This window comes from Saccopteryx leptura, chromosome 1 (assembly GCF_036850995.1).
Source record: "Saccopteryx leptura isolate mSacLep1 chromosome 1, mSacLep1_pri_phased_curated, whole genome shotgun sequence".
In the NCBI taxonomy this organism is placed as follows: Eukaryota; Metazoa; Chordata; class Mammalia; order Chiroptera; family Emballonuridae; genus Saccopteryx; species Saccopteryx leptura.
The window spans coordinates 13,311,648-13,339,377 of record NC_089503.1 but is presented as its reverse complement, the minus strand read 5'-3'; the positions used below and the strand labels follow the sequence as shown (position 1 = coordinate 13,339,377).

At 50.6% G+C, this 27,730-nt stretch overlaps 1 protein-coding gene across 2 annotated transcripts in view; it reads left to right on the top strand.

Annotated features, from left to right (window-relative positions):
- Positions 1-474: 474 nt before the first annotated feature.
- STX3 (syntaxin 3) overlaps positions 475-27,730 on the top strand; it is a 40,440-nt gene continuing 13,184 nt past the window's right edge. For both annotated transcript variants that reach the window (XM_066361205.1, XM_066361196.1), the window contains exons 1-2: positions 475-745; positions 16,858-16,941. In XM_066361205.1, the coding sequence (XP_066217302.1) occupies positions 716-745; positions 16,858-16,941 (114 nt within the window). In that variant the 5' untranslated portion in view covers positions 475-715. The remainder of the gene's footprint in view (positions 746-16,857; positions 16,942-27,730) is intronic.

Below are 27,730 nucleotides of genomic sequence, written 5' to 3'. Positions count from 1 at the left end.
TCCCCAAAGGTATACAAATCGTTAGTGGCAGGTGTTGCAACTTTTCTCTAGGACCACCCTCTATCAGCTGTGCAAATTCCGTTATTCGAATGCCCTTTCCCCAGATGAGATTAGTTGCTCTCGCTCCCACCCATTATAGCACAAATCACGTTATGTTCGAGTTCTTCGTCTACAGTACTTCATCCTGGCCTCGCAATGATGCAGGAGTCAGTTCAGGACTGGATCCTAGCACAGAGCCCGACACGGGTAGCGAACGGCTGTCGAGTGGAAAGGATGGAATTGAGGTCAAACAGACCCACTTGCTCTTCCTCGGCCCTGCGGCGGGTTCTCCCAGCGCTCGGTCTCCTCCCCGGCCTCCGCCGCCCGGTGGAGGGACCAGAAGCTAGGGCCCGCGGGGCGAGCAGCGGAGGTGGCGGGGCTCGGCCCCTTTAAGGAGGAGCGCGGGGCGCGGCCCAGGTAATGGGCGGGCCCGCGGGCGGATCAGCGCTGCGCGCGGGCGCGGGCCCGGGAGCCGGATTTGGAGCGCGCGGCGCCGGCGGGGCCGGAGGGGGCGGCGCGGCGGAGCCTCCCGTGGTCTCGGACACTCCTCCCAGCCGGCCGCCGCCGCCGCCGCCCGCCTCCGTCTCCAGCTCCCTGGCCGGAGCCGGGCCGGGTCGCCACTTCCGGCAGCTCACCTGGGACGCGCTCACCTGCCCCCGGGCGCCTGGGCAGCAGGATGAAGGACCGGCTGGAGCAGCTGAAGGCCGTGAGTCCGGCCGTCCCCGGGACAGGGCGGGCTGGGGGCTTCGGAGGGTGGAGCTGCGCGGGAGAAGGGCTTCCCTCCCCTCCCCACATCCAGGCTGGAGGGGGCCCCGGCGCGAGGCCTGCCCGCCACACGCCCCAGCCGCATCCCGCGCCCGGTCCGCACCCTCCCCAGCCCTCCCCCCCGGGGTCATGTGCCGGTGATTCATCGCCGGACTGCGATTCCCCCGGATCCCTCCAGCCTCCACTCCCTCCTCCACCCCCAGGCTGGACAGCGTCAGTCCGGAGCTGGGACCCGCGGGGGGAGCTTGGGCCTAGAGGAGCTAGCTCTCCGTGGGGTCCGGGATCACCTCACCACCTGCCCGCTGCTTCCTGGCATTGCGCCCGGGACTGGCCTCCTCCTACCCCCCTTGTTTCCCTCCCGGGGGTCGCTGGGTCCGGCTGTCCCCTTCCCCCGGCAGCAGCTCAGGGCTCCTGGGTGACCTCCCGATCAGTGAACTGGTTACGTGCACGGATGGGTCCAGCTCCTAGTCATACGGCGGCCTATAATTATTAATACCCCAGCTTCCTGGTTACAGCTGTGGTTGGGGCACAGGCTCTGAAGGCAGCCACCCTCCAGCCCTGCCGCACAAAGGCTGTAAAACCTTAGGCTACTTACTCTTTGGAGCCTCTGTTTCCTTATCTGTCAAATGGGAGTGATCATGCCTTAGAGATTTGTTATGAGATTGAATGACATAATGAGACTTAATAGAGAGAAGTGTTAAAGCATAGGTTTTTCAGTCAGATATTCACTGACTCATTCAACACATAATTACTGCGTGCAGTCTAGGGGCAGGCCCAGTGCCAAGTCCTGGGCACAGGCTCTGCCTTAATGGAATTTAAAATCTAGCCTTTGACACAAGGTAGTCCGTTTACTTGGAAACTTGTTAGATGTGCAGAAGTACTAGCTATCTGTTAACCTCTGAGCTGAAGTTTTGGCATCTGTCAAATGGGTGGTTGTGAGGACTAACCTCGGGAGAGCACACAGAGTCCCTGTGTGGTGCATGGCACATAGGGGAATAATAAATGGTACACGTAATGATACTAATTTATAAAGCTCTCTGGAAAAGTAGAGACGTTGTGCAAGTATGAGGTACTAGTAGGATGATGTCACCAGTGTTTTTCTTTCTCCTCCCTTGTCTTGGGTGAGACCTTCATGACATTTCACCTGCTCCGGGTAGGAGGGCAGCAGAGGCGGCAGGTCAATGAGGAAGTGAGAGAAAGGAAGGGACAGTTGCGGGAGTGAGCCTCCCTGCCTCCTATCTGCTCTCTGTCATCTGAGCCTTGCAAAGGTAATAGTGGGGCAGAATGCATTGCCGCTATTTTTGTAGGCGCAGAAACTAGAGCTAAGGCTGAGTGGGAGGGCTGACGCAAGCCCCAGACGGAGCTGGTGACCCGTCCACAGTGCTCTTTCTCTGAAGCACGCTGGCTGGGGAGAGGCTTCTTGTGTCAGCACACACAGCCATCATAAAATAACATACAGGGAGCATTGGCGGCTCCCTTCCCTTAGTTAGGGATCCGGTTCCGGAGAAAGATGCCCTATGGCCTCTTTCAATCGCCTGCTGTCAGCAAACAGCAAAGAGCCTTCACCGAGCTTTGAAGTCCAAGTATAAACTCAGTTTGCCAGGTCCCTTTGCTTCCCCAAGCTTCCATATTACTACTCCCTGAAGCCTGGAGCTCACACTGTTTCCTCCCGTTGCCTCTTGGGGAGGTGGTGGAAGCGACTGCAGGTGCAGTTATTATGGGAGCGCAGTGCTGAAATGACAGGTGCTCTAGTGTTTTGGGTGGGACTGGGCTGCAGGTTCCAAGGGTCCCACTGTGGCCCTGCCACTGAGTTCCTCTGTGTCACTTGCCTTCTCTGCTTTTCTGTTCCTCCTTTGTAAAAGAAAGAGTTTGGTTGATCTCAGAAGCCCCTTTGGCAAGATTAATGGTTTCCATGAAGACGTGTTAAGGTTTGTATAAATTCTGGTTTCTAGTCCAGTTCCTCTCTCCCCCTCCCCCAGGAGAGAGACAGCTCTCACTGCGACAAGATAATCATCTTCTCTCTGATGATTTCTTTTATCAGGAAAAGACATGTGTTCATCTGCACGAAGCCAGTTTCACACTGAGCGGTCTGTGCAATCTCTTTCTGAGGTGTCTTTCTAAACCCTGGGGGAGGCGAGGTGATAACCGTCTCCAGATAGCTGGGGGACCGTCATGTGCAGATTCGGGTTGCTCTGTGTAGGTGTAGGGGGGAAGATGTGAAGCTGCTGGGTGGAAATTATGATTCCGCACAAAAGCATAGCTTTTAGTGGTCATAGCTGCCCAAGGATCAGCTAGGCTGGCTGGAGCATGGGAGGGAGCAGGCAAGAAATTTGTTGGAACATTGAATGTTGTAGGGATTTGAGCATCTTTGAGGGAGGGGAGGCAAGTCAGGAGGTTTAAAGCCTCCATCCACCCTGAGGAAGTGTGGTTGTGTCACATGGTTTGTTGTGAGCCTGTGCTAAGCGCCGTCAGGCTCTGGCGTCTGGAGGACTGAGGTCTCGGAGTTGCACCTGTAGAGGAGATCGTCCTACCTTTCCCTCGAGTCATGGAGAGGGTGAAATGAGAGCATCTGTGCTAATCACCCTCTGCAGTAAATGTGAGTGCCTCAAACTTGACCTGCTGAAAACAGCATCCACACTGAAGGGCACACCCTCCTGAGGCCATGGTCACAAGAGCTGACTCATCTCTCGTCCTATTCCTCCTGGTGGGCTTTCTCAGCGGTCAGCTTCTTCAGTGACAAGGACAGGCTCTCCAGGAATGCACAGTGCCTCCACCTCGTCTATCTCACAAGGCGGGACCCGCTGATTTCTCACTAGCTGACCTTTGGATCTGCTGAGTCCAGACAATTCCTTTCTAGAAACCTCTTGCCTGGCCCTGTTTTCATTCAGCAAACATTGACTAAGCACCCACTATGTCCCAGGTCCTGGGGATAGTGCTGGGGTGTAATGGTGATGAACACATTTTCCTGGGTCTTAGGGGTCCCTTGACGGATAGGGAGATACACAAGGAACAGATACAGTGATATCATCCTTGTGCTAAACAACTGCAGGAATTCCCTGCTGGCTGGCCTCTAGGAGACATCACGGGGCATTAGGGAGTGGGGGGCGCTTCCCAGAAGATGTGATGCTTGAGCTTAAGCTTCGCTTCAATTCCTGGTTTAAATCAAGTCTGATGTCTTCAGAGGCATGTAGAGCCTCTCGGGTGAGGTAAGGATCCTGCGTGTTCTCAACCACTCTTCCGCTGGTGAGGGTCCCACACATGCACTGCGACCAGTGCTCTTTGACATCTATGTGGTGGGCACGGGCATCCTCAGTGTTTCTGACCTCTTCCTGCTGGGCATCCATCATGTTAGCCAGAATTATTACACGAAGTCCAGGTCTTAAAGAATCAGTGATCGTATAGGAAAAACAAAGGGCTCTATTTTATGAAAAGAGATGCCCCCCCAAAGAAATCAAAGGTAGATAATGATAAGAGAGAAGCCATGATGTATGGGATAGAGGACGAGGACTTTGGACCCTGGTGGAGATTGACCTCCGAGGACTGGAAATGACTTGGGATGTGCCGGCCTCCCCATGGACAGCACGTAATGTAATCAACCACCTGGGGCTCTAAAGTCCCTTTCTGTTCTGTCTTGTGTCCTAAAGGGCTTGTGTTTGGCCTCTTCCCCCGTTTGAAGGTCTGGTATCTCTGTGGGATCAGCGCTCCTCAGGATAAACGGCGATGGTACAGCCCCATTGGAACAAAGAGCTGGACTTCCCCCTGAAAGCTCAGTTCCTTCTGTAAACATACATTGAGCCCCTACTATGTGCCAGGCACTTTGGGTCAGAGCCACATTTCAATGTCCTGACTTGAGAACACCTTCAATGAGATCCCATCCTTCAGTGATAAGATTTCTACCGAGCCTGTGATTTCTTCCTCAGCTCCTCGCTGTCCCCGGAGGGCTCCGGCTCCAGACCGGCAGGCTGCTGTGCTGTGAGCAGATGGGAAGCAGAGCTGAGAAGAGAGCGGAGGGGATTGAGTAGGGATTACAGACCCATCCGCCAGAGGCCCGAAGAGAAAATGCTTGGATGAGAGAAGGGGATTAGTTTTATTTTTATTCCCGTGCGTGTGGGCGAGGCGAGGCTGGGGGACTGGCAGGCACTGAGGGAGATGTTTATTCATGTGTCCTCTCTCCCTTTCGGTCTTCCCTTCCCCTTTGTCCAAATCCACACCTGTCTTTCAAAACTCATTGCTTGCAGGTAATGCTCCCGTACTGGAGCCTAGAAGATTCTCCCTAATTCCAGCATCCTGTATTTTGCTTTGCAGTGAAATACCTTTCTTCTGATAAGTCGTTGGGGTTATTTGTTACCGTGGCGTGAACTCGAACCCACCTTCCATTTGTTTTTTTAAGAGATGGACTCTCTGTCTTCTAGATCCTTTTCTATTACCTTTAAGATGGATGGTTCTGTTACTTCTTGTTATCATCATATCAGCTACAGTAACAGTGGTCATTTATTGAGCAGTTACTTACTATCGGAGAGGGCGTGTGTTGTTACATGACTTGTCTGTAATCCCCTGGCCTCTGCAAGGCAGAGTGCTGTTATATTATTGTCATTTTACGGGTGAGGGGCTTGAGGCTCACTGTTGATTGCGATCGGAAGTGGTGGGGTCAAGAATTGAGCATAGCTTTCTTGCTTTATTTATTTATTATTTTTGAAAGAGAGAGAGGAGGTGGAGATGAGAGAGAAAGAGAAGTATCAACTTGTTCCACTTAGTTGTGTGCCCATTGCTTACTTCTCACATGTGCCCTGACTGGGGCTCGAGCCGGCGACTCTGGGGTTGAGCTGGCAACCTCCTCACTCTGGGACGACACTCTATCCATTGTGCCACTGGCTGGGGCTTTCTTGCTTTTTCATGTCGTCTGTCACTAGTTGTTCATCTCCCCATGTGCTGTATGCTCCTTGGGGTATGGCAGCTGGGATAGTTCTCTGGCTTGCCAGTGCCTCCTAGCACTCTGCATGGGAGTTAGTCACCTATTAAACATTTGTTAACTAATCAACAACAGCTTGGCCCTTACACACCCCTTATTCATTATTCTGACTTACTCTTCCCACTCCATTCTCTGTGGGTTGGTGAATCTTTACTTGCATTACCTCGGGGAACCCATACAATCGCTCATGAAGCCAGAGGTCACTGGCTCCGCGCTCAAGGCTGGGGACGGAAGAATTCCAAGGCCCCTAGCTCTACCCCAACCACCCAGTTCAGGACATCATGGAAGGTTGCCCTTGTGCAAAAAGGAACTGAAGGAGGAGGATGTGGACGCCACAGAGGAACTCTGGCTTTCCCGTTTCCCCTGGCCAAGTCTTAACTCTCCTTTAAGGCTCAGTTCTAACGTCATTCACTGCAGGGAAACTTCCAGACCCTGAGCCAACAGCCTTGACTCTGCCTTCACGGGGACTTCCCCAGACTCTTGACTTTTGTCGATGCCCCAGAGCGGCCACACAGGCTGTCACTGCAGAAGCCGCCTGCCCTGCGATGTCCTGCTCTCCAGGAGAGCCCAGACCCCGAGAGTCCTGTTCCCCCCTATCTTCACTTCCCAGCCCACAGCCTGAAGGCCGTGACCCGTCCTGTCAGGGGATCAGTGGGGATGTTCTGCCAATGAACTTACCTGGAGATCCTGTAGCCCCCGAGGGACCTCACCCCCAGCCACGGTCCTCTGCAGTGTCCTCCCCTCACCGTGTCTCCACTGCTGCCTCAGCCTGCTCTCTGGCGCTGGGCCACTGCCATGGCAACAGTCCCCAGTCTTCATTTGGAGACCGAGTGAAGCTCAACCCCCACTTGGAGAGATCAGTGGACCGTGTACTGTCTGGTATGTTTAGCTGTCTGGGTTGGAGCACCTTGGTGTGGCATCAGATTTGCTTTTTTCTTTTTTTAAATTAACTTTTTAGTCTAGTCTAATTTTAGATGTACAGAAAAGTTACAAAGATAGCACAGAGAGTTCCTGCCTACCCCTCACCCAGTTTCCTCCTTAATTATGGTGACACATTTGTCAAAACTGAGAAACTGATATTGTTACGTTACCCTTGGCTAGCCTCCAGACCTCGTGGGGATTCAGTGGTTTCTCCAGACCAGGGTTTCACACTGCACTTAGTTGTCGTGTTTTCTTAACCTCCTCTGGCCTGTGACAGCCTCTCAGTCCTTCGTGACCTTGTCGGTGTGGCCTCTGCTTCCAGTGCTTTAGAAGTGCAGTTCTGGTGGCCCCTGGTGCTGGCGACAGCTGCGGGGGTGGGGGGCGGGGTGCTGTTGGGAGGCATCCCTTGGCGATGGTTGGGGTCAAGGGCTGTGCCGCCCGCTGCCCAAGCTGTCCTGGCTCCCGCACTGCTTGCCTGCATGATCTCCGCAGGTCACTGGTCATCTGTGTGCTTAGTTTTCTGAGCTGTCAGATGGGCGGGGTGGGGAGGTCCCCAGAAGATTGTTGTGAGAGTAAATATAGGGCCCACGTCTTAGAAGAATCCCCAGCACATGTGGAGTGCTCACAGATGTTATCTATTGGTAACTATTAAAAAGTGTTCTAAATGGATCATGAGGGGGAGGGGGCCTGTGGGGCAGGCTGAGAGGAAGGGTTGAGAAGAGGCGGAGGAGGGAGTAGAGAAGACTACTAGTTCTTTCCTCCTCCTCTCTGTGTCCTTGAACTGGATGTTGGAGGTGGTGTTGGGGGCGGGGAGGAGAGGAGGAAGTCAGAAAAGAGTGAAGAAGGCTCAGGAAGGGGAGGAAGGTTTGAGAGACGACCAGAACTCTCCAGGGGGAAGCAGGAGGTATTCTTTGAATCTACTTGAATGGTTCCTGGGAGCAGAGAGACAGCAGGAAAAAGGCGTGGCCTTCTCACCCCATTGGCCTTCCTGAAGGTGTCCTTTGGTAAATCCACTCCACCTTCAGAATCTCCCCAAGGAGTCCCCGCTGCAAACATCTTTAGTAGGCTTCCATCTTCCTTGGGCTCTGCCTTGAATTCAGGCGAGGTTGAGCATCCCTGAACATTCTCCTGGGTGTTCAGTTCCTGTACTAAGTGTTGTCACTGCTCACCATGTGTGCCTGTGTGCCGCCATCTGAGACAGCAGGTCCTGCAGAGCGAGTGGTGCTGGCTTGGGTCTGTCTTCTGTCTCCAGGGTCTGTACTATTGCTTGGCAAATGGTAGATGTTTATTGAGTACTGTTGGGTGAATGAACGAACTACTAAATCTGTTACTCTGGATGGGACCTTGTAGTGAGAAGAAGGTGGTGGGTGTGGATGGTTGGTTAGAAGACCCCAAGATCCTTCTCTAAGTTAGTGCACTGTGAACAATGGATGGGACCAGGCAGCCAGCCCTGGCTTCATTCCGCTTTGGCTGTGATTCCAGATGAATGCACCTCCCTAACCACAGATTACTCATCAGTATAGATAACCTCTACCTAGAAGTCTTTTTTGTTTTGTTCTTTTTCCTTTGTTTAGAGCAGGGGTAGTCAACCTTTTTATACCTACCGCCCACTTTTGTATCTCTGTTGGTAGTAAAATTTTCTAACTGCCCACCGGTTCCACAGTAATGGTGACTTATAAAGTAGGGAAGTAACTTTACTTTATAAAATTTATAAAGCAGAGTTACAGCAAGTTAAAGCATATAATAATAATTACTTACCAAGTACTTTATGTCAGATTTTTATTGTTTGGCAGAATAAATCTTTACAAAACAACTTACTGTAGTTAAATCTATCTTTTTATTTATACTTTGGTTACTCTGCTACCGCCCACCATGAAAGCTGGAAGGCCCACTAGTGGGCGGGAGGGACCAGGTTGACTACCACTGGTTTAGGTGAACTTCCATCCCTTTCTATGGCTCCTTCTCTAGACCTAGCTCAGGTCTTGAGAAGCTAAAGCAGATAGGAATTGATGTGGCACAGGGAGATGAAACTTTGGTGGTTTTTGTATTCAACAAATGAATGCAAGATCTTTTCAAACACACACAGAAGATTAAAAAAAAATATGGACCATGTAATAGGGCACAAGCAAAATGTCAAATTCCACAGAATATGAAGTCATCTAGGCCAGTGGTTTTCAACCTTTTTTACACTTGGGGACTGGTGAAAATAGGAGAATTATTTCGGGGGCCACTTAGGGCAGAAATCACCCTGAGCATAAGTGAATTTGACTAAATTCATTGGGACTATAATCTTCATACAACATCAGGGTGGTTAACTCTTGCAGACCCGCATGAAATTCTGGCAGACTGACTTTCTGGGGCCAGCAGTTGAAAACACTGATGTAGGCTAGTGTTTAGGTGATAATGACATAATACAATTAGAAATTAACAATACAATAATAGTCCTCCCCAGGTGTTTCTAAAGAACTCACTGGTTAAGAAGAAAACAAAATGGAAGTGATAAACTATTTAGTAAAAGGCAGAAGATATCTGCGATCTGAAGAGAAACCAGAGGATAACAAACTATTTAGAAGTGACTAGCAATGACCCTTGTAAAGAACAGGATTTGTGAGAACGCAGCCGAAGCAGACTCTGCAGGGAGCCTTATTTCCTTAAAGGCAGGTCGTAGAGAAATGCCTTCATTCCAGTAAATGAACTCGATTTCAGCTCATTCTAAGGGACCTGCTGTCAGCTCCTGAGAATTGGCATTAGAGTTGCATCTTTAGCAAAAACTCTCTTTGGAGAAAACAAGGGCCGATGCTCTGATTTAGATGGCTGGTCTTGGGCATTTAATATGTCCTCAGCATGGCTTTAGATATTTCTCATATATTTCGAATGTATCAGCTGATTTGCAGATGTTCAGTTAGAACATCTGGAAAGTGAAAGTGTGAGGCTCACATAGCGTTTGTTATCTGTGCATATCCTCTTGATTCATCTGACAAGGATGTTGGGGAAGATGCACTTCAGCGGAAACGGGAAGTGTTCCCTCTGGGGTGGGGGGGTTTCACTAGACAAGAGAGAACCAGTGTGGGAGGGAGAACTGGGCCTTGGAGAAAGGCCATCCGACTCTCTGAAGGGGGAACAGAGAGTAAGCACCAAGTGCCTATTGAGAGCTGGCACACTTACTCAGAATTTCTGGCTTCTTTTAATTAAAGAAGAGGGACTGGAAAAACCAGATGTTGGGCAGTGTGTTGTGTGTGTGTGTGTGTGTGTGTGTGTGTGTGTGTGTGTGTGTGTTTGGAATTTTTAGAAGCGGTGATATTTACCTTTGGGAATCCACAGACCCTCATAGAGACGGGCAGGCGGGGAAAGTGGGCAGCAGGGACTAGAAAAATCATGTCCTTGTATCTTAGAATCAAATGTATTGGGAGAAAAAAATCTGGGTTTATAAAGAAGCATATGTATCTCCTGAGCAAAGTGCTGTTTAAACAGGAGAGGAAGAGGTGCAGGAATCCGTGTTCACCCGCTGTGCCAGGAGGACTCCCGCCTCCGCCAACCACAATCCTTTAATACCCTGCGGTGGGCGGTTAAGGACCAAATGTCCCTTTTCAGTCTGGACTGCTGTCTCTTTCCTTCTGGTTTTATTTCCTTCACCCCAAAGCTTTCCTGAGAGCCCCTGGGCCTCTGTCTTGTCCTGGGACCCTCTGGTCTTTCTAGGGTGGGCACCTGTGGCTGGCAGGGAACCAGGCAGCCGTAGACAGGTGCCCTCTTTATTGGGATGGCTTCCTTTTCCTGTCTTTGTCCCCTCCTCTCTTGCTCTTCTGATTTGTAATGATGCTGATGGACTTGCTGCTGATTTTCACCTCTTTGCAGCCATGATGGAACCTGGAGAGGAGCAAGGGCCCTTCCTGTTCTCTCTCTCTTGGTCAGAAGGCCACTGTTCATTGACTTCGGCGGTTTTACAGCCGGCTAGCTAAGCCTGCTGGCTTCCTCCTCCTTCCTTCCTCTTTCTTTCCTCCTTCTTTCCTCCTTCCTTCCTTCTTCCTTCCTTCTTCTTTTCTCCTTTCTTCCTCCTTCCTTCCTCCTTCTTTCCTCCTCCTTTCCTCCTTCTTTCCTCCTTCCTTCCTTTTTCATTCTCCTTTCTTCTTCCTTCCTTCCTCCTGCTTTCCTCCTTCCTTCCTTCTTCCTCCCTCCTTCCTTCATTCTTCCTTTCTTCTTCCTTCCTTCTCTCTCTTGACGACAGGACTCTTTCTTTTTCTTTTTTTTTTTGTATTTTTCTGAAGTTGGAAACGGGGAGGCAGTCAGACAGACTCCCCCGCATGCGCCCGACTGGGATCCACCCGGCATGCCCACCAGGGGCGATGCTGTGCCCATCTGGGGCATTGCTCTGTTGCAACCAGAGCCATCCTAGCGCCTGAGGCAGAGGCCACAGAGCCATCCTCAGCGCCCGGGCCAACTTTGCTCCAGTGGAGCCTCGGCTGTGGGAGGGGAAGAGAGAGACAGAGAGGAAGGAGAGGGGGAAGGGTGGAGAAGCAGATGGGCGCTTCTCCTGTGTGCCCTGGCCGGGAATCGAACCTGAGACTCCTGCACACCAGGCCGACGTTCTACCACTGAACCAACTGGCCAGGGCCAGGACTCTTTTTTTTTTTTTTTTTTTTTTTTTTTCATTTCTGAAGCTGGAAACAGGGAGAGACAGTCAGACAGACTCCCGCATGCGCCCGACCGGGATCCACCCGGCACGCCCACCAGGGGCGATGCTCTGCCCACCAGGGGGCGATGCTCTGCCCATCCTGGGCGTCGCCATATTGCGACCAGAGCCACTCTAGCGCCTGAGACAGAGGCCAAGGAGCCATCCCCAGCGCCCGGGCCATCTTTGCTCCAATGGAGCCTTGGCTGCGGGAGGGGAAGAGAGAGACAGAGAGGAAAGCGCGGCGGAGGGGTGGAGAAGCAAATGGGCGCTTCTCCTGTGTGCCCTGGCCGGGAATCGAACCCGGGCCCTCCGCACGCTAGGCTGACGCTCTACCGCTGAGCCAACCGGCCAGGGCCAGGACTCTTTCTTAACATGAAATGTTATATTCAACCCCACTGGATAAAGCGGGTAACTGCAGCTATGCAGATTGACCAGGGGGAGAGGACGCACCTGCCTGGCTCCCTGTCCCCAGCTTGCCTGGGTGGTTTCTGAGGCACGTACGAGGCATCCTGGGGCTCCACAAAGCCGCATGGGAAAGCTAAGCTCCTTACTTGGTGAGAAACTGAGGCTTAACGGAGACAAGTGCTGTGCCCAAGGCCCTCGCTCCTCTCTTCCCCGGCTGGGCCGCTGCTCCCCTGGGCTCCTGGCTGCTTTGGTGTTAGGTGGCTTTGAGCAGGGTGCCATGGGATAAACGAGGGCTTAGGATAGACAATGTATCCTAAGCTTGAGCGCCAACTCTGATAATCAGTAGCTGGAAACCTTGAATAACGTAGAACTTCCAAGACCTGCAGGGTCTCAATTTCAAAATATGGGTGCGTTTCATGGACAACATCTACGTAAAGCAGCTAGAGTGCTGTGGCCATCTAGCACCTACTAGGGACTCTACGTGGCAAGTATTTTCATCAAAGGAGCTGATGAAGAGGGACCCCCAGTCAAATAGACTAAACATGGTAGAAAAGGCAGTTGAGAGAAAGGCAGTGAGCCCTGGGTGAGAGGAATCACAGGTTAAAAGAACTTCACACTGAGTTCTGGGCCCCTGAACTCTTTCCACTTTCCGTCCAGAGAGGACGCCATCGCCCTGGCTGCCCTCACTGGGTTTTGAGAGGTGGGGTGGGTGATGGGTCCTGGGTTCCAGCTCAGTGCTGCCTAAGTCCCTGGTGATGTCTCCCCTCTCCTGGTGGGAGAGGCAGCGGAGGCTGGGGTCGGGTCGGGCTGGGGGAGAGGAAGTGGACGGTTGGCCTCGTGGTTCGCACGTACATCGACTTTTTTACTGACCGATGTTGCAGCTACTGGAACGTTGCTGTTACCACACGCCTTGATGCTTTGATAAAGATGCTGAAGTTCCCTTCTTGGCGGGGCTCAGTCACATGGCTGAAGATAAGGGGCGGGATGTGCTTCACTTGCGGTTGGGGTCCCTGGGGCCTCTTGGACTGTGAGGTCACAGCTGGGTCCTGAGGGAAGGGACCCTGGCCCTGGGACCGGCTAGGTCCCCTTCTGGAGAAGTTTGGTGGTGGTTCCCAGTGTCACATGACTCCAGATGGCTACCTTATCCAGATAACCTGTGAGAATGGCCCTCTGTCTTGAATGTTCTGATGTACAGTGTGTTGCTGTTGTTGACGCTGTTATTTTATGGTTTTGGAAGCGGCACATCACAGCGGTAGAAACTGCATGGGAAGATGGCTTGGCACTCAGGACACCCACACTCTCTGTTCCTGGCTGTGTCAGTAACTCATTGTTTGGTCTTGGGCCTCAGTTTGCCCATCTCTAAGTGAGAGAATTTAATGATAGAATCTGTAAGGTTGCAGTGAGCTCTACAAATCCTATGTCCCCCCCCCCCCCTTCCCTGTTTAAAGATACTTAGATCCAGGTTAAAGCTGTAGAGAAGTTGGCGAGATGTTTTATTGAGTTGTTACTGGGTGCTATTATTCATTGCATAAGGAACTTTAAAATGTTATCTTATTTCATTCTCACAAAGGCCCTGGTAGACACTATCATTCCTATTTTGTAGGTCAGAAAATTGAGGCTCAGAGATGCTAAAGTATTTGTTTCTGTGACCAGTATGTGATGGAGTGCGTTATGGAGCCCTGGTCATCAGGACACTATGCAGTCGATCTCACTGACCGAGCCTTGAGTGTGAGAGCTTCCTGTGGAGCAGGACTCGTCTGTACACCAGTTCTTCATGCTAGGTGACGGGTCAGCTGGCATTGTAGGCCCTGCTGCGTGCCCAGTGTGTGCCAGACGCTTGCCGTATGTGATTGCCCTCATCCTCGTCAGGGTAATAAAGTGTAAGGACTTGATTGAGGTCTGACAGCCAGGAACTGGTAACGAGTTTGGGACCGAGGTGGCGAGTGGCCGAAGGCTTCCCCTTTCCCAGTTCACACATCTCTCCTGGCGGCAGACCCGGCTGCCCCGCCAGAGCCTGCCGAGATTCAAGAGGTGGCTGTCTTGGACGTGGGGGATCCCTGTACAAACTCCAGGGGTCTCAAAAATTTATGTCGTGCCGGAGAGCTAGGTGCCCGTCTCTCCGGCTCCAGGACACAGTCGTTCTCAGCTTCCATAAACCTCCCTCAGTCCAGGCGTGGTGGTAGCCTCAGTCTGCTTTCTTAGCATGTGTGTACACACACACACACACACACACACACACACGCACGCACGCACGCACGCGCGCATGCGCGGGGTATGTCCCCTCGGTGTGGGTCTCTGGAAGACCTCTGAAGAGAGGAAACTCAACAGAGGCTTCCTAGAGGAAGACTGGGTTCCTGTGTACTAGTGAGGATCACAGGAATCCTTTGTGGGCCTTGAGCTCTGGATGCCACTGGGAGGCCCACGTGTTGGTGACAGGTGATACAGGGAACGACGTTAGAAACTGCTGGGTGAATGCAGGCTGTTGGTCCAAGCGGATCTAGTTAGTTATTCAGCTGATACTGATGAAGTTGCTGTTAAATGTCTAGAACGTGGTAAGTACCCAGAATACATATGGAATAAATGAAAAGAACAAGTAATATTAATTGCAGTGACAAAAGCCAATTCTGGCCAAATGAATGAAAAAAAAATGTTAGAGGAATACTGTTTTGCTCATTGAAAGAATATTGGGGACGGTCTGTAGGACCTGCTCTAAGCCAAGGGGTGGCTGGGGAGGGACAGAAACGAGGGGAGCTCTGGGATTCTGGCGGAGAGCTCTGTTGAGATGCCCACACTGGTTGGCTCCGCTCTGTTCCCTTCACAATTCACGTTCTTCAGGGAGCCTGGGTCATGATTGAGAACCTGCCTAGAATCGTGGAAGGTGTGGGGCGGCTCCACAAAGGAAGTGCTTCCGGGCAGGCACACACATACTCAAAGGGTCTACTACAGTAGATACCTAAGGCAACCCTGACCCTCCGGGAGTTTATGTGCAGTGGGGGAAGGGTACATGAATACATACAAGGATAAGTAACAGTAGGCTGTGTTGGCTGCTGTGGAAGTTTGCACAAAATGCTTTGGGAATTTAGGGGGGTTGTAAATTTTGCATGTGGGGCAAGTGTCAGATAAGATCGTTTGAGGAGCCCTGGCTGGTTGGCTCAGTGGTAGAGCGTTGGCCTGGCGTGCAGGAGTCCCAGGTTTGATTCCCGGCCAGGGCACACAGGAGAAGCGCCCATCTGCTTCTCCACCCCTCCCCCTCTCCTTTGTCTCTCTCTTCCCCTCCCGCAGCCAAGGCTCCATTGGAGCAAAGTTGGCCTGGGCGCTGAGAATGGCTTCATGGCCTCTGCCTCAGGCGTTAGAATGGCCCTGGTTGCAACAGAGCAACGCCTCCTGGTGGGCATGCCGGGTGGATCCCAGTTGGGCGCATGCAGCAGTCTGTCTGACTGCCTCCCCGTTTCCAACTTCAGAAAAATACAAAAAATAAATTAATTAATTAATAAATAAAAACATGAAAAAAAAAAAAGATCGTTTGAGATTGAGTTTAAAAGACTAAATAAAAATGTGCTGGCCAGACAAAAGCATTTCAGGATAAAGTCCTTGTGTGACATTTCAGCACTATGGAAGAATGATGATCCAGGAAATGCAAGGAGCTCCCAGCACCTGGTCTAGAGACTGCATCACAGAGGGAGAGGCTTGGGTGGGGCCTGATCTTAAAGGGCCCCATCTGCTCTGTTAGGCACTGGGACTTTTAGTCATCGAATGACTTTGAGCGGCAGAAGGACATAATCAGCTCTTAGTTTTAGGAAGATGATTGTGGGGGGCTGTCGCAGTGCCTCACATTTAACTCCTTTGAATGGAGCTGTTAAAGTTGGGTGTCTGATGGTTCCAGCTGAGCCACAGGCCGAGATGGTGGGGGCGCCAGTCAAAAGAGAGTCCCCAGTTTTGTTGGGAATTCCTAGTAACTTGGTCTTCTGTTGCAGATCAGGGGGATGGTAGCTGGTGGAAAAAAGAGGTCCCTGGTTGCTGTCATTGCCCATGGAGTTCTGAGTGTGGGAGAGTGACATGGCTTGGCTTAAAAGGCCTGAGGCCACCAGAGGTTGTGGTGCAGGGAGCTTACCCCTCTCCACCTTTACTTCCAACAAGCCGTTCTCCGTTCTCCGTCTGGGTTTAGAAAGGGGCAGTGTGCAGTGCGGCAGTGGTTTGGGAGGGACGTTTGGGAAGAATAGAGCAAAGGCCCTTGGTGCTGGATTGGAAGGGAAGCCCTTCCTTTAGATAGCCGCTTGGCGATTTTGCGGAGGAAGTCGAATGAGGTTAAGAGAGCTGGGGTTCCCAGGGGGCTGGGGCTAGAGCTTCCTTTTCCTTCTAAACACGAACTCTGACAGGGAACGCGAGGTGCTGTTTCCTCTGCAGTCAGTGGCTCCTGAAAACAGGAAGAGCTTCACCGCTGCTCTAGTGAGACCCTGCAGCTAGTGTTGGGGGAGTTGTGGCTGGAGACTGTTCCGGTAGAAGACCCTGGGGGGTGGATTGTCGTGCATTTGAACACTGTGGAGAATGGGGTTGGGACATAGGCTCCCGATCCAAGATGGGCTGGCACCTGCCTGCTTTCACAGTTCTGCTGTGTGGCTGTGGCCTCTCTGCTCTTGGTTGTCTGGCTGGAATGAGTGATAGTAACGTCACCACCACCAACCACCGTCACCAAACCTAACAAGTTATTGAGTATGTCCAGTATGCCAGACGCTGTGCAGAAGTGTTTTATATTCCTTATTTCATTGACTTCTTAAACCCTGTGAAGTAAGTAGTGTTATTAGCATGTCACAGATAAGGAAACCGAGGCACAGTGAGGATACGAACTTGCTTGTCCCTCCCTTCCCCACTCTGCAAAAATAATAATAATAATAATAATAATCAGTAAATGGTGGAACTAAGATTTAAATTCAGACTTTGACACACATCACAGAGCTGTTCTGAGTTTTAAAGGAGATTATATACGTAAGATGCTTAAGGCGGTTCTCTCTCCTGGTCCTCAGTGAGCGTTCGCTACTGTTAGCTAGTTTTTGTGCTTTTGATCTCACGGGCTCCCTGTCGTCTCCCACAGAAGCAGCTGACGCAGGATGAGGATGCTGACGAGGTGGAGATCGCCATCGACAACACAGCTTTCATGGATGAGTTCTTCTCTGAGGTTGGTGACCTCCCGGTGCCTTTTTCTGAATGTACATAAGGAAGCACGGCTTCCTCAGTGACGAATAAAAGCCTTCAGATCTTTCAGCGGTGGCAAAGAAAGCCAGCCTTCCACGGGGTGGGGCGGCCAGACCAGAAGTTGCAGGGAGAGTCCCCAACACGCCCTTGGGAGGCTTTAGCTGTTTAGTCTTACACTGAAAGTCAGCAGAAGGTAAGTCCGGTTAGTGAAGAGATGCTTTTAAGGTCTTACTTAGGCTGCATGACAACACTATAGTGATTTTTTTTTTTTTGGCCTAAATTACATAATTTTGAATACAGGATCAGCCATGGGGTCCCAGCCCCAAGTATTAAACACATTGTGTTTTTAGGCCTGTGATTCATATAGATTAGATTTGTTTCCAAAAATTTAGTTCCTGTGACTTAATTCTAGCGATAACAGAGAAACCAAGGAACCATGACTTTTGAAGTTGAATAGGGCCAAGATGGGTGCCCGTGTGTCCAGATTCACAGGATATGTGATTTTGAAGGTCGTTGTTGGGAAGGTGGGAAGCTGTGGGGTTAGTGTTGGGGGTTAGTGTGTCATGGGCAAAAACACTGGCTCTGTAGCCTGGTAGCTGGATTCAAATCTCAGCCCTGCTTCTGACCAGCTGTTGATTTATTTTTTTAATTTTTCCATTGATTTGAGAGAGAGAGAAACATCAGCTCGCGGTTTCACTTAGTTGTTCCACATAGTTGGGTACTCATTGATTGCTTCTCATACGTGCCTTGACTGGAGATCGACCCCGTGACCTCTGGTGTGCTGGGTGGGCTGACGCTTTATCCACTAGCCACCTGGCCAGGGCTAGTTGTTGATCTTGTGAATGTTTCTTAGCATGCTTGGTTTCCTTATTGGTAGACTGGGATGGGTAATATAATTCCCTGGAGAGTTATTATCAGGATTAAATGGGATAATGTTTCTGAAACATTCATTCAGTTAGCATCTTAGATATACATGGTAGACAAAAGTAAGTTTGCAGTTATAAGTATACAAAACACAGTTTATTCTTGTATTAATATTTATTATCTGGAAAGCATTATTTATTGTGTTGTTTTCTATACAAACAACTGTAGACCCACTTTTGCCCCACCCTGTATGTGCTCAATAATGATTATTTATTTATTTTGAGACAAAGACAGAGACAGAAAGGGAGAGAGATGAGGAGTATCAGCTTGTAGTTGCAGCACTTTAGTTGTTCATTGATTGTTTCTCATATGTGCCTTGACCGGGGGGGGGGGGGGTGCTCAAGCTGAGCTGTGACCTCTTGCTCAAGCTGCGACGACCTTGGGCTCAAGCTGGCGACCCAGAGCTCAAGCCAGCGAGCCTGTGCTCAAGCCCACAACCTTGGGGTTTCGAACCTGGTACCTCAGCGTCCCAGGTTAATGCTCTATTCACTGCACTAGCACTGGTCAGGCTCAATAATGACACTTTAAAACTACAGAACAAAACTACAGAAAGTTCAGTCACTGAAGTTTCTGCCACCATGCTGTGGTTTGTGTCACTGAGGTTTGCCCCCCTGATCTTGCCTTGGAGAACCAGATACATTAAGGAACTTAATCTGAGGAGGACAGGAATCTTATCCAGTGCCTGTGTTCTGCCTGCTCTCTCACACCAGTCAGAGGGGCTCTGAGAGGCAGTCTTCCACAGGGGGCGGGAAGACTGGGCTGCCGCCTCCGAGACCTGGCGCAAGTCTGTCCTCAGGCGTTTAAGAGCAGCTGACTTTGGTTAAGTCACTTAACCCATCTGGGCTGTAACTCCTGCTCTGGAAATTGGGAAATTAGGGACAGCCTTTCAAGGCCATTGTGAGGTTCACGTGCGATCATACGTCTGGAAAGCATGATCTAAGAAGGCACCTGATGGATGATTGATATTTTTGGAGACTTAAGATTTTCTTTTTTTAAAAATTCTATTTATTGATTTTAGGGAGAGGAGAGAGAGAGAAAGGCAGTGGGAGTAGGGTGGGGAGGAGCGGGAGGCATCGACTCGTAGTTACTTCTCGTGTGTGCCTTGACTGGGCAAGCCCAGGGTTTCGAACCAGCGACCTCAGCCTTCCAGTCAACACTTCATCCACTGCGTCACCACAGATCAGGCATATTTGGAGATTTAAGATCTTGAGGGCTGCTTCCTTTCTTACTGCTTTTTCTTTCTCACATGCTTTTCTATCATTTAGAAAAAAGAGCCCTATCCTACATAGGGTGCAGAAAGGGACAGCACGGTGGGAGGCAAGAGTATGATCTTTGAAATCAATTCCTTATCTGCCAGGAACTGTGATCTTGGGCACATTCCCTAACTTCTCTAAGACTCAGTGGGTTTATCTGTGAACTGGGGAAGAAGAATGTTCACTTTGCAGGTGTGTTGGGGATTCCAGGAGCTAGCCCTCAGAAAGGCTCAGTGTAGGCATGTATAATGTGACTTTCCTTCTCTCTCGTCGGCTGAAGCACAGAAGGGCTAAGTACTAGAGTGGGGCAGAGGCAGGAGGGAGCAGGTGGCGGGAAATGACCACGTGGTTTCTGGCGCCACGCAGATCCTGGTCTAAATCTCAGCTCTGCCCGTCACTAGTGGTATATCTTTGGAAAAGTTGTTGTCTAATTGCTCAAAAACCCAGTTTCCTCTAAAACAAGAAAAGCAGTATTACCTGATGGTTATTGTAAATATAAAGTTGAGAAGGTCCGTGAGGTATCTAACACAGTGCCTGACACACACTAAGTATGTCTGTGGTCATTTTAGTCCTCGTCACCATTATTTCTCCAGTGTACGCTGAGTAAGTAGACCATGGAGTTGGTTTCATAGCCTATGGTCTACAAATACCCTGGAAAGTGAAAGTACGTTCCAGGTACTGGGAATTTGGGGAGAGAAGGAGGTCTCCCTTTGTGTGTGAGTCGGGGCACACCCTGCACACCCGGCTGAATATAGCCATGTAGATTTCTTTGGAAGGTACTCTTGTAATAAGACCTGCCTTTTGGACTCATTCCAGCAAGTAGGCCACCCTTGGTTATTTGCTGAGGACCAATAGTGTGACTCGGAGGTCAGAGAGGCATTTGCAAGGTATGGATGAAGTCACAGGACCAGGAGGTTTCAAAATGTGCTTGGCACCATAAAACCAAAGGATTGCTCCAGCTCCTCCATTGTTAGAGAAAAGAATTGGCCCTTGGGTGTTCATGTCTCCTTGGCTGAGTAAGCCAGGGTCTAGTAAATGATAAACTGAGCTCAGACTTCTCTCATTTGCAGTTGTCCGTATTTCCCTTGGTCCATTTGCTCAGTTGGCAGAGAGAGCAACGTTTCGGAGGAAACAGGATGTACCTGAGAAGGCAGAAACGCGAGGGGCGTATTGTTCTCTATTCATTCATCCGTCTGTCAGAACACAGGAGCGCCGCTCCCTCCCAGAGAGTGTGTTAGGTGCTGGGGATAGGACGTTCTGTGTGACAGGGTCCTTGCCCTCCGGTGTCTTCCTTATCTGGTGAAGCCAACAGAAAAAATTTTAAAGTCACATGCTAATAGAAATGTCAACCAGGTTAATAACATGGGAGCACAGAAGAGGAAGCTTCATATTGTGCCGGGAAAGAAGGCGAGGGGAGGGGGAGGGCAGGCCTCATTGGTTCATAACAAGATGTGCCCATCCCAGTGACCTGGGAGCTGTTTGCATACACACCTGGTTCCGAGGGCCTGGAATGGCTCAGGCTTCTGAGGTTCTTCCAGATGATTCTGTCGCCTGCCACCATTACAAACCCCTGCAAGGTAACGGGGAGCCTTTGAAGGTTTTAAGCAAGGAAATAATGGGGTTGGAGTGTGTTTTAGAAGACCGTTCTGGTGGCAGTGTGTGGAGGGTGGGAGAGGCCAGGAGTGGGGAGACTGGTAAGGTGGCCGGTGCAGCAGCTCATGGGAACGAGGATGAGAGCTCCGGCCTGAATCTGGGTCCCCACGCGGCCGCGTGCTGCATCGCTCAGGGATGCTCTCGAGTCACTGTGGCTTCAGCAATGAAGACATGAAATCATGTCACATATGAGCAAGTCTGCAGTTAGGCACGGTGCAGCGGATTCGAGATACTGGGGTTCTAGGTCAGTATCCTTCTGGTCCTCCTGGCTTTTCCCTTAGGATTGTGAGACGGCCTCTGTTCTGATCATTGCTCTATCATGGATCGTCGTAACCATTGGTGGGTTAGCCAGCCCTTTGATGTGGTGACAGATTCTGTGCAGTAGGAATTCAGATGGGGCACAGTAGAGGTGCGTGACTTTTGATCACGATTTCTGGGGCCTTAGTTGTGACGCCTTGAAGAGCCAGAGGCTGGCATCTTTATTCTAACATTGGTGCCTAGACTAGAGTGACTGAGGAAAGCTCAAGAGAGACTGTCCATTGGAGCACCTCCACTTGACCCCTTTCTGTGGCTTGGACTTCTCAGCACAGCCGAGCCGGGGGTGTGGGTTGGTACGTGGAGACTCAGGGGTCCACGGCAAGCATTCCAGCTATGGAAGACCCTTGTGCTGTACTCTGTTGCTGAAGCAGTCACCGGCCCACCAGATTCAAATGGGTAATCCAGAGAACCCACCTCTCAACGGGAAAGCATTAAAGAATTCGTGTCTTGTTCTGAAAGCACAGAGCCACAGCTCGGTATGGCACCCCCTACACCAGCATGCCAAGCAGTGAGAAAGGGGCAGCTAGAAAAGTCCAGAGCTGCTTTTATTAGGGGTGAAACCACCCACATCCCCTAAGCTGACTTGCCCTTGTTGCCCACTGACCAGCAGTGGGTCCACATGGTCGTGGCCCCTCTTAGTTGGAAGGGAGACCGGGAGAGTGACTACTTAGCAAAGGGACAGGGTCGCCAGGATGGCCATAGCACCGATCGTGAGCCATCCTCCGGGGCTGCCAACAACGCTGCCCAAACAAGATCAGAGTTCTGCCAAGAGGAAGGGGCAGGGGCAGGAGGGGCCTGCTTGGCAGGTCAGAGTGCTTGTCATGGACAGCGGTGTGCGGTGCAAAAAGGACTTCCGAGTGCGACTATTCGGAGAAATGCTTCCTACCCCTTCCTACCTTGGAGAGGTAAAATGCACATGAACTTAGGAAAGCCTCCAAGAAGTCCTGTAATAAAGAAACCTGCTTTAACTTGCCTATTTCTTTCTTCCACAGAACCCTTTCTGACATGTAGCTTCTCTTAGCAAGGATGAATGAATACATTTTGGAAAATGCTATTAGAAAGTTTTCTTTTTTGGATGTGTTTAAGGAAAGTCTTTGAGGCAGTCCTGCCGTGATGTCTGCTTGCCTCCTGCGGTTATTTATGACTCATTGAACCAACTTCTGCGGAGTGACCCCGCACGCTCTGCACAATGATGGGTGTCAAGTCGTCTAAGAGGAAGAAGACAGTCCCAGCCGCTGGGGAGATCTGAGTCAGGCAGGAGAAGTGAGAGTGGGCAGAGTGCGGCAGTGTGCTACGGGGTCCTGGGGGGTGGAGCGTGCCTGGTTAGAGGAACTGGGAGGCGAGAGTGCGGCAGCGTGCTGCGGGGTCCTGGGGGGTGGAGCGTGCCTGGTTAGAGGAACTGGGAAGCAAGAGTGTGGCACCGTGCTGCGGGGTCAGGGGGTGTGGAGCGTGCCTGGTTAGAGGAACTGGGAGGCGAGAGTGTGGCAGCGTGCTGCGGGGTCCTGGGGGGGTGGAGCGTGCCTGGTTAGAGGAACTGGGAGGCGAGAGTGCGGCAGCGTGCTGCGGGGTCGGGGGTGGTGGTGGTGGAGCATGCCTGGTTAGAGGGACAGGGAGGCGAGAGTGCGGCAGCGTGCTGCGGGGTCAGAGGAACTGGGAGGCGAGAGTGCAGCAGCGTGCTGCGGGGTCGGGGGTGGTGGAGCGTGCCTGGTTAGAGGAACTGGGAGGCGAGAGTGCAGCAGCGTGCTGCGGGGTGGGGGGTGGGGGGTGGAGCGTGCCTGGTTAGAGGGACAGGGAGGCGAGAGTGCGGCAGCCTGCTGTGGGGTCAGGGGGGAGGGTGGAGCGTGCCTGGTTAGAGGGACTGGGAGGCGAGCAGTCTTGAAAGCAGAGGGACTTGCTAGGTGGGCTGGATTTCTGTTAACACTAAGAAGGTCAGGGGACTGTGACTTGGAAATCCAGGCATTAAGTCAAGCATGGCAGGTTTAATACTCTGATTCTTTCTCTACTAGACTGTGTGACCAGGTGAGCTGGTAGGCTGGCTCTACAGTAGGCAGGCAGAAAGCCCTTGCCAGTCGTTTGCTCGTTTGCTCTCAGGTCCGTTCCCTGCCTTCCTGTGCTCTGCTCTGCTCTGCATCACAGGGATCTCATTTCCCAGGTTCCCCTGCCAACTGGCCTCGGGGGTGTGACCCAAGGAGGGCACTGGCGGGAGACTCAAGGAGGAGGGAAGGGGCCGTGGTTTCCCTCCCCAGACTTGTCTTCCCTGTGGCCTCAGTGTTTACTCGACAGACGCTGCCTCCATCGTCCCCTTCCACTGGTCAGCTTCTGGCCCCGATCAGAGGGCCCTGGCCAGGGGCCCAGGTGATGCTGCCTTCCTTCCCTCTTTGTCTCTCCAACCTGCTGATGCTAATTGACAGTGTCCCACCACCCTGTCTGACGCCTGGGTCCCTCCATCTCTGTGTAAGGAAATCCCTGTATTCCATTGCTTCAATTAAAGTAGCTAGATGGGCTTTTGTTTTCCTGACTAAATCAGGAGTGATGCAAAGCCCAAATACACTGAATTGATTCGGGATTATTGTAAGAATACTAGTTTTCACTGGTTGGTATAACTCGGAGACCATTGATGTCTTTTCATTCATAAGAGGGAGTTGAAACACTATCCTAATCTTGATACAACTCCTGAGAGACATAGCTCTGTTGCTTGGCTGACTGAGACCTTTCTCTGTCCCTTCTTGTGAATGTTTTATTTGTTTTCTAAAGCGAAGAAGCCAAGCAATTGAAGAGGACTTGGCTGCGAACGTATGAGGACTGTTTTGGATTATGCTGTTTTTGGGAAAAAGTAATGAATTGTGAAAGGGAGGAGTCATCTATTTGACCCATCCAACTCCATTACTTTTGACATGTTAAAGGGGTGGTGCAAAATACATTTTCAGTACATGAATATGCGTCAATTAATGCCTAGCTAGAGCTACAGGCACATGGAAACTGAGGGGAGACAGACGTTTTAGGTGGAACGGACAAAGCCTTCTACCCTAGCCTGTGACATCTGCTGGTTCTCCAAAGCAATGCTTTCTCTGCTCTCCACTGTGTAATTAAATTCCACTGTCTAATTAGGTTCCGAGGGAAGAGTCTGTCTATGCCTTGAAAATAACTCCCTCCTTTTAGTTAGATGATGGTGATTAGTAGACTGTGGTGAGGCAGACTTGTTCTATGAGGCAGACACCCAACTTGAGGAGTGGGTGACTTGCTGTCCTTACTTGATTTCCTTGAGTGGCTTCTGATGCCATCACAGAGCATTTTGTTAGTATTAGGGTTGCTGTGAGGATTAAGTGAGGTGTCCTCAGATAGACTCAGCGTAGTACCTGGCATGTAATAAATGTGCAGTAATTGCTGGTTACAATTGTGTTACCATCACCATTATTTAATGTTTATTGCATGTATACTTTGTGTTAAGCATTAGGCAGGTATTTATCTCGTTAAAACCCCGCAAAAACTCTAGGAAGTGGGAGCTCTGATAATTCTCATTTCTCAGGTGGGAGGACTGGAGCTCGGGGTGGTGGTAAGTGGCTTGTTCAGGGTCGTAAAACTGCTAAGAGGTGGGGCTGAAACTTGAACTTGGTCGATTTGACTCTAACTTATTTTCTCAAACGATGTGGATTTCTACATTGCTGACAAATGTAAAGTAACATACAATAAGCAGGCATTGAGGGTGTATTCGCTGCAAATTTAGCATGGTGATTAAAAAACCCCAGCTGGTTTCCTAGATCAGCCGTATTTCATGAGCGCTCCTTGTGTGAGATCTTGCCACAGGAAGCACTGGTTATAAAACGAAGAAATAAGGCACAGGGTCTCGGTGAAAGGCCACTGAGCCCCTCTCATGGAACAGTGAGTTGAACATGCAGATAACCTGACACATCTGATAGGCACGGACCTGGGAGGGTAGGCGGAGGAGCCTCCCATAGCTGCTTCTGCACCTTCACCTGGCTCAGGAGACGGGGTTTAGTACCGAACAGATGCCGGCATTCAAACCTTGATCTCGCCCTTCTGCAGTATGGCCTTGAGGGAGTTTCTCCCTCTCTCTGAGCCACAGTGTCCTCAGACCTAGAAAGGAACCAGTGACGGTGACTTCACAGACATACTGTGAAAGCCCTTGTTTCTCATACAGGCATCTGTTCAATCAGTTTTAATCCTTAAACATAGAATTGTGCGAGGTAACGTCAGTACACTTATAACGACCCCCACAACCAGGGGTCTTCAAACTTTTTATAAAAACCGCCCACTTTTGCAGTGCTGGTCAACCTGGTCCCTACCGCGCAACCAAACAGTGCTGCGATTGGCCCACCATGAAAGCTGGACCGCCCACTAGTGGGCGGTAGGGACCAGGTTGACCAGCACTGCAAAAGTGGGCGGTTTTTATAAAAAGTTTGGTTCCTGGTTCCTGGCGCCCTCCCCACCCCCATGAGTCCTTGGTTATCTGGCAGATGCACAAAAGGAAATCAATTGCATGTAGCTGCTGCCATGAAATACCCAGAAAGTCATCTCTGAGGAAAACCAGCACTTCTAAGAAAAAGTCACAGAGTTCAAAAAAAGAGAAAGCTATGTGATTGGCCGGTGGCCCATCCTGAAGTTCTGAAGGGTGATTATTTGGTGCACTGACTAGATTACTAATTTAATTTCTGAAATGCTTCCAAAAGGTGAGGTTGATGAGGACTGAGGAAAGAGCAGTGCCTACCTGTGGTGGCACAGTGGATAGAGCGCTGACCTGGGACGCTGAGGTCCCAGGTTCAAAATCACGAGGTCACTGGCTAAAGCACAGGCTTATCTGGCTTGAGCGCAGGCCTCACCAGCTTGAGCCTGGGGTTGCCCGCTGGAGTGGAGGATCATCAACATGACCCCATGGTCACTAGCTTGAGCCCAAGGTCGCTGACTTGAGCCCAAAGTCATGGGCTTGAGCAAGGGGTCACTGGCTTGGCTTGAGCCCCTCAGTCAGGGCACATATGAGAAGCAATTAACTAAAGCAATGCAATTATGAGTTGATGCTTTTCATCTCTCTCCCTTCCTGCCTCTCTCTTAAAGAAAAAAGAAAAGAGCAGCTACAATGAGTGGAGGATGAGTAGAGGTGGGAAGGGAGGCACATGTGTCCCGGACCCCAGAATTCTTGCAGGCAGGTGGAGGACGGATCACCAGGACCCTATTCTCCCGTCCATAGGGCTGGGTGAGCCTTTGAGCATCCCGTCCCCAAAGGTCTGGAGCGACTCTGAGCGTGAGGCGCAGCCATCCCTTCCTAGCCACTTCCTGTCTCATCCTTTATATACTATTGACCAAACTTAGGGCCGTGATGCTCTTCAGTTTGTGAAGTAATAGTCCAGAATATATTTTCTAAGATATCTGTTCCATCGAACATGCAAAATCTCAGGCCTCTGGTTTGTTAAAATATGTGAGGCTCATTTGTTGAGTTAGTGCATTTTATTCTTGAGCCCTGGTTTGGACTCAGCCCTGGTTCATAGGAGGTGATTGCGTTAGCGAGGCAGTCATGTGATGGGGTGGAAAGCTGCTGTGGGGAAATGACATTTTATGAGTTGTTAAGAGGAGCCAGTGTCTGGTGCGAGAGGTGAAGGGGAAGGAAAGGGGTAGGTAGCAGTTTCTGGGTCACCCAGGGGCCAGGTTCTGAGGTGGTTGTGCCTTGAAGGAGGCCAGATTTTGCAGGCGATAAGAGGACTTTTTATAGTTGCATAGACTTGGGGTTCTGCTAAACGTGAAACAGTAGAGAGAAGCCAGACACCAGGTCTGAGAGCTAATGGATAGAGCATCCCAGTTGGAGTCGGAGATCACCTACTATGTGACCTATGACCTCTGTAATACTTAGGCTCCTCATTTGAATAAAGGTACTAATGTAATACTATGGATTTTTTATTTTTGGCAACTGTTAAAATGTTTCACAAATGTTTGGGTGCCTACTTATATTTGTATAAATATAACTCCCAATCCACAGCTTTAACTTAACATTATGTGAACTGTTATATGCTTTCAAAAGAACCAGTATTTTCTTGAGTAAAATAAAATATCTTTGTAAGAAAAAAAAAAAGAAATGTGTAGAAATGGTCCAATGGTCACGGCTTGTGTTTCTGGGTCTTGATCGTCTGACGAATCAGATAGGAGAGGCCTTCCACCAGAAGATAACGTGTTTGGGAGAAGCTTGGGCTGGTCCTGAGATGGTCACTGCCTAGTCTCTCTCTCTCTCCTTTACTTTCTCCGTTTCTGTCTCACTGTTCCTCTCACTCTCTTCTCTTTGTTTTTCACTCTCTAGGTTTGTTCTCTCTCTCCTTTTTTCCCTTCCTTCCTCATTCCTTCCCTCCCCCTCTCTCTCCCTCTGTTCCTTCCTTTCTCCTTTCCCTCTCTCCCATCCTCACTGTCTCTTTTCTCACTTTGGGTGGGGGCTGGGAGGGCTAAGGGGTCTGTCTGATCAGCTGTGTGGACCCTCCTCTGCTTCCTCTTTGTGGGTTTTCCTGGCTCATCTGGACTCTGGCCTGAAGCCTCCCAGCCAGGGTGGGCAAAGGTGTCCCTCTCGGGGAGCTGTGAGCATGCGTTTTCAATGGCTGCTCCGTTGGGAGTAGTTGATCTATGAGGAGG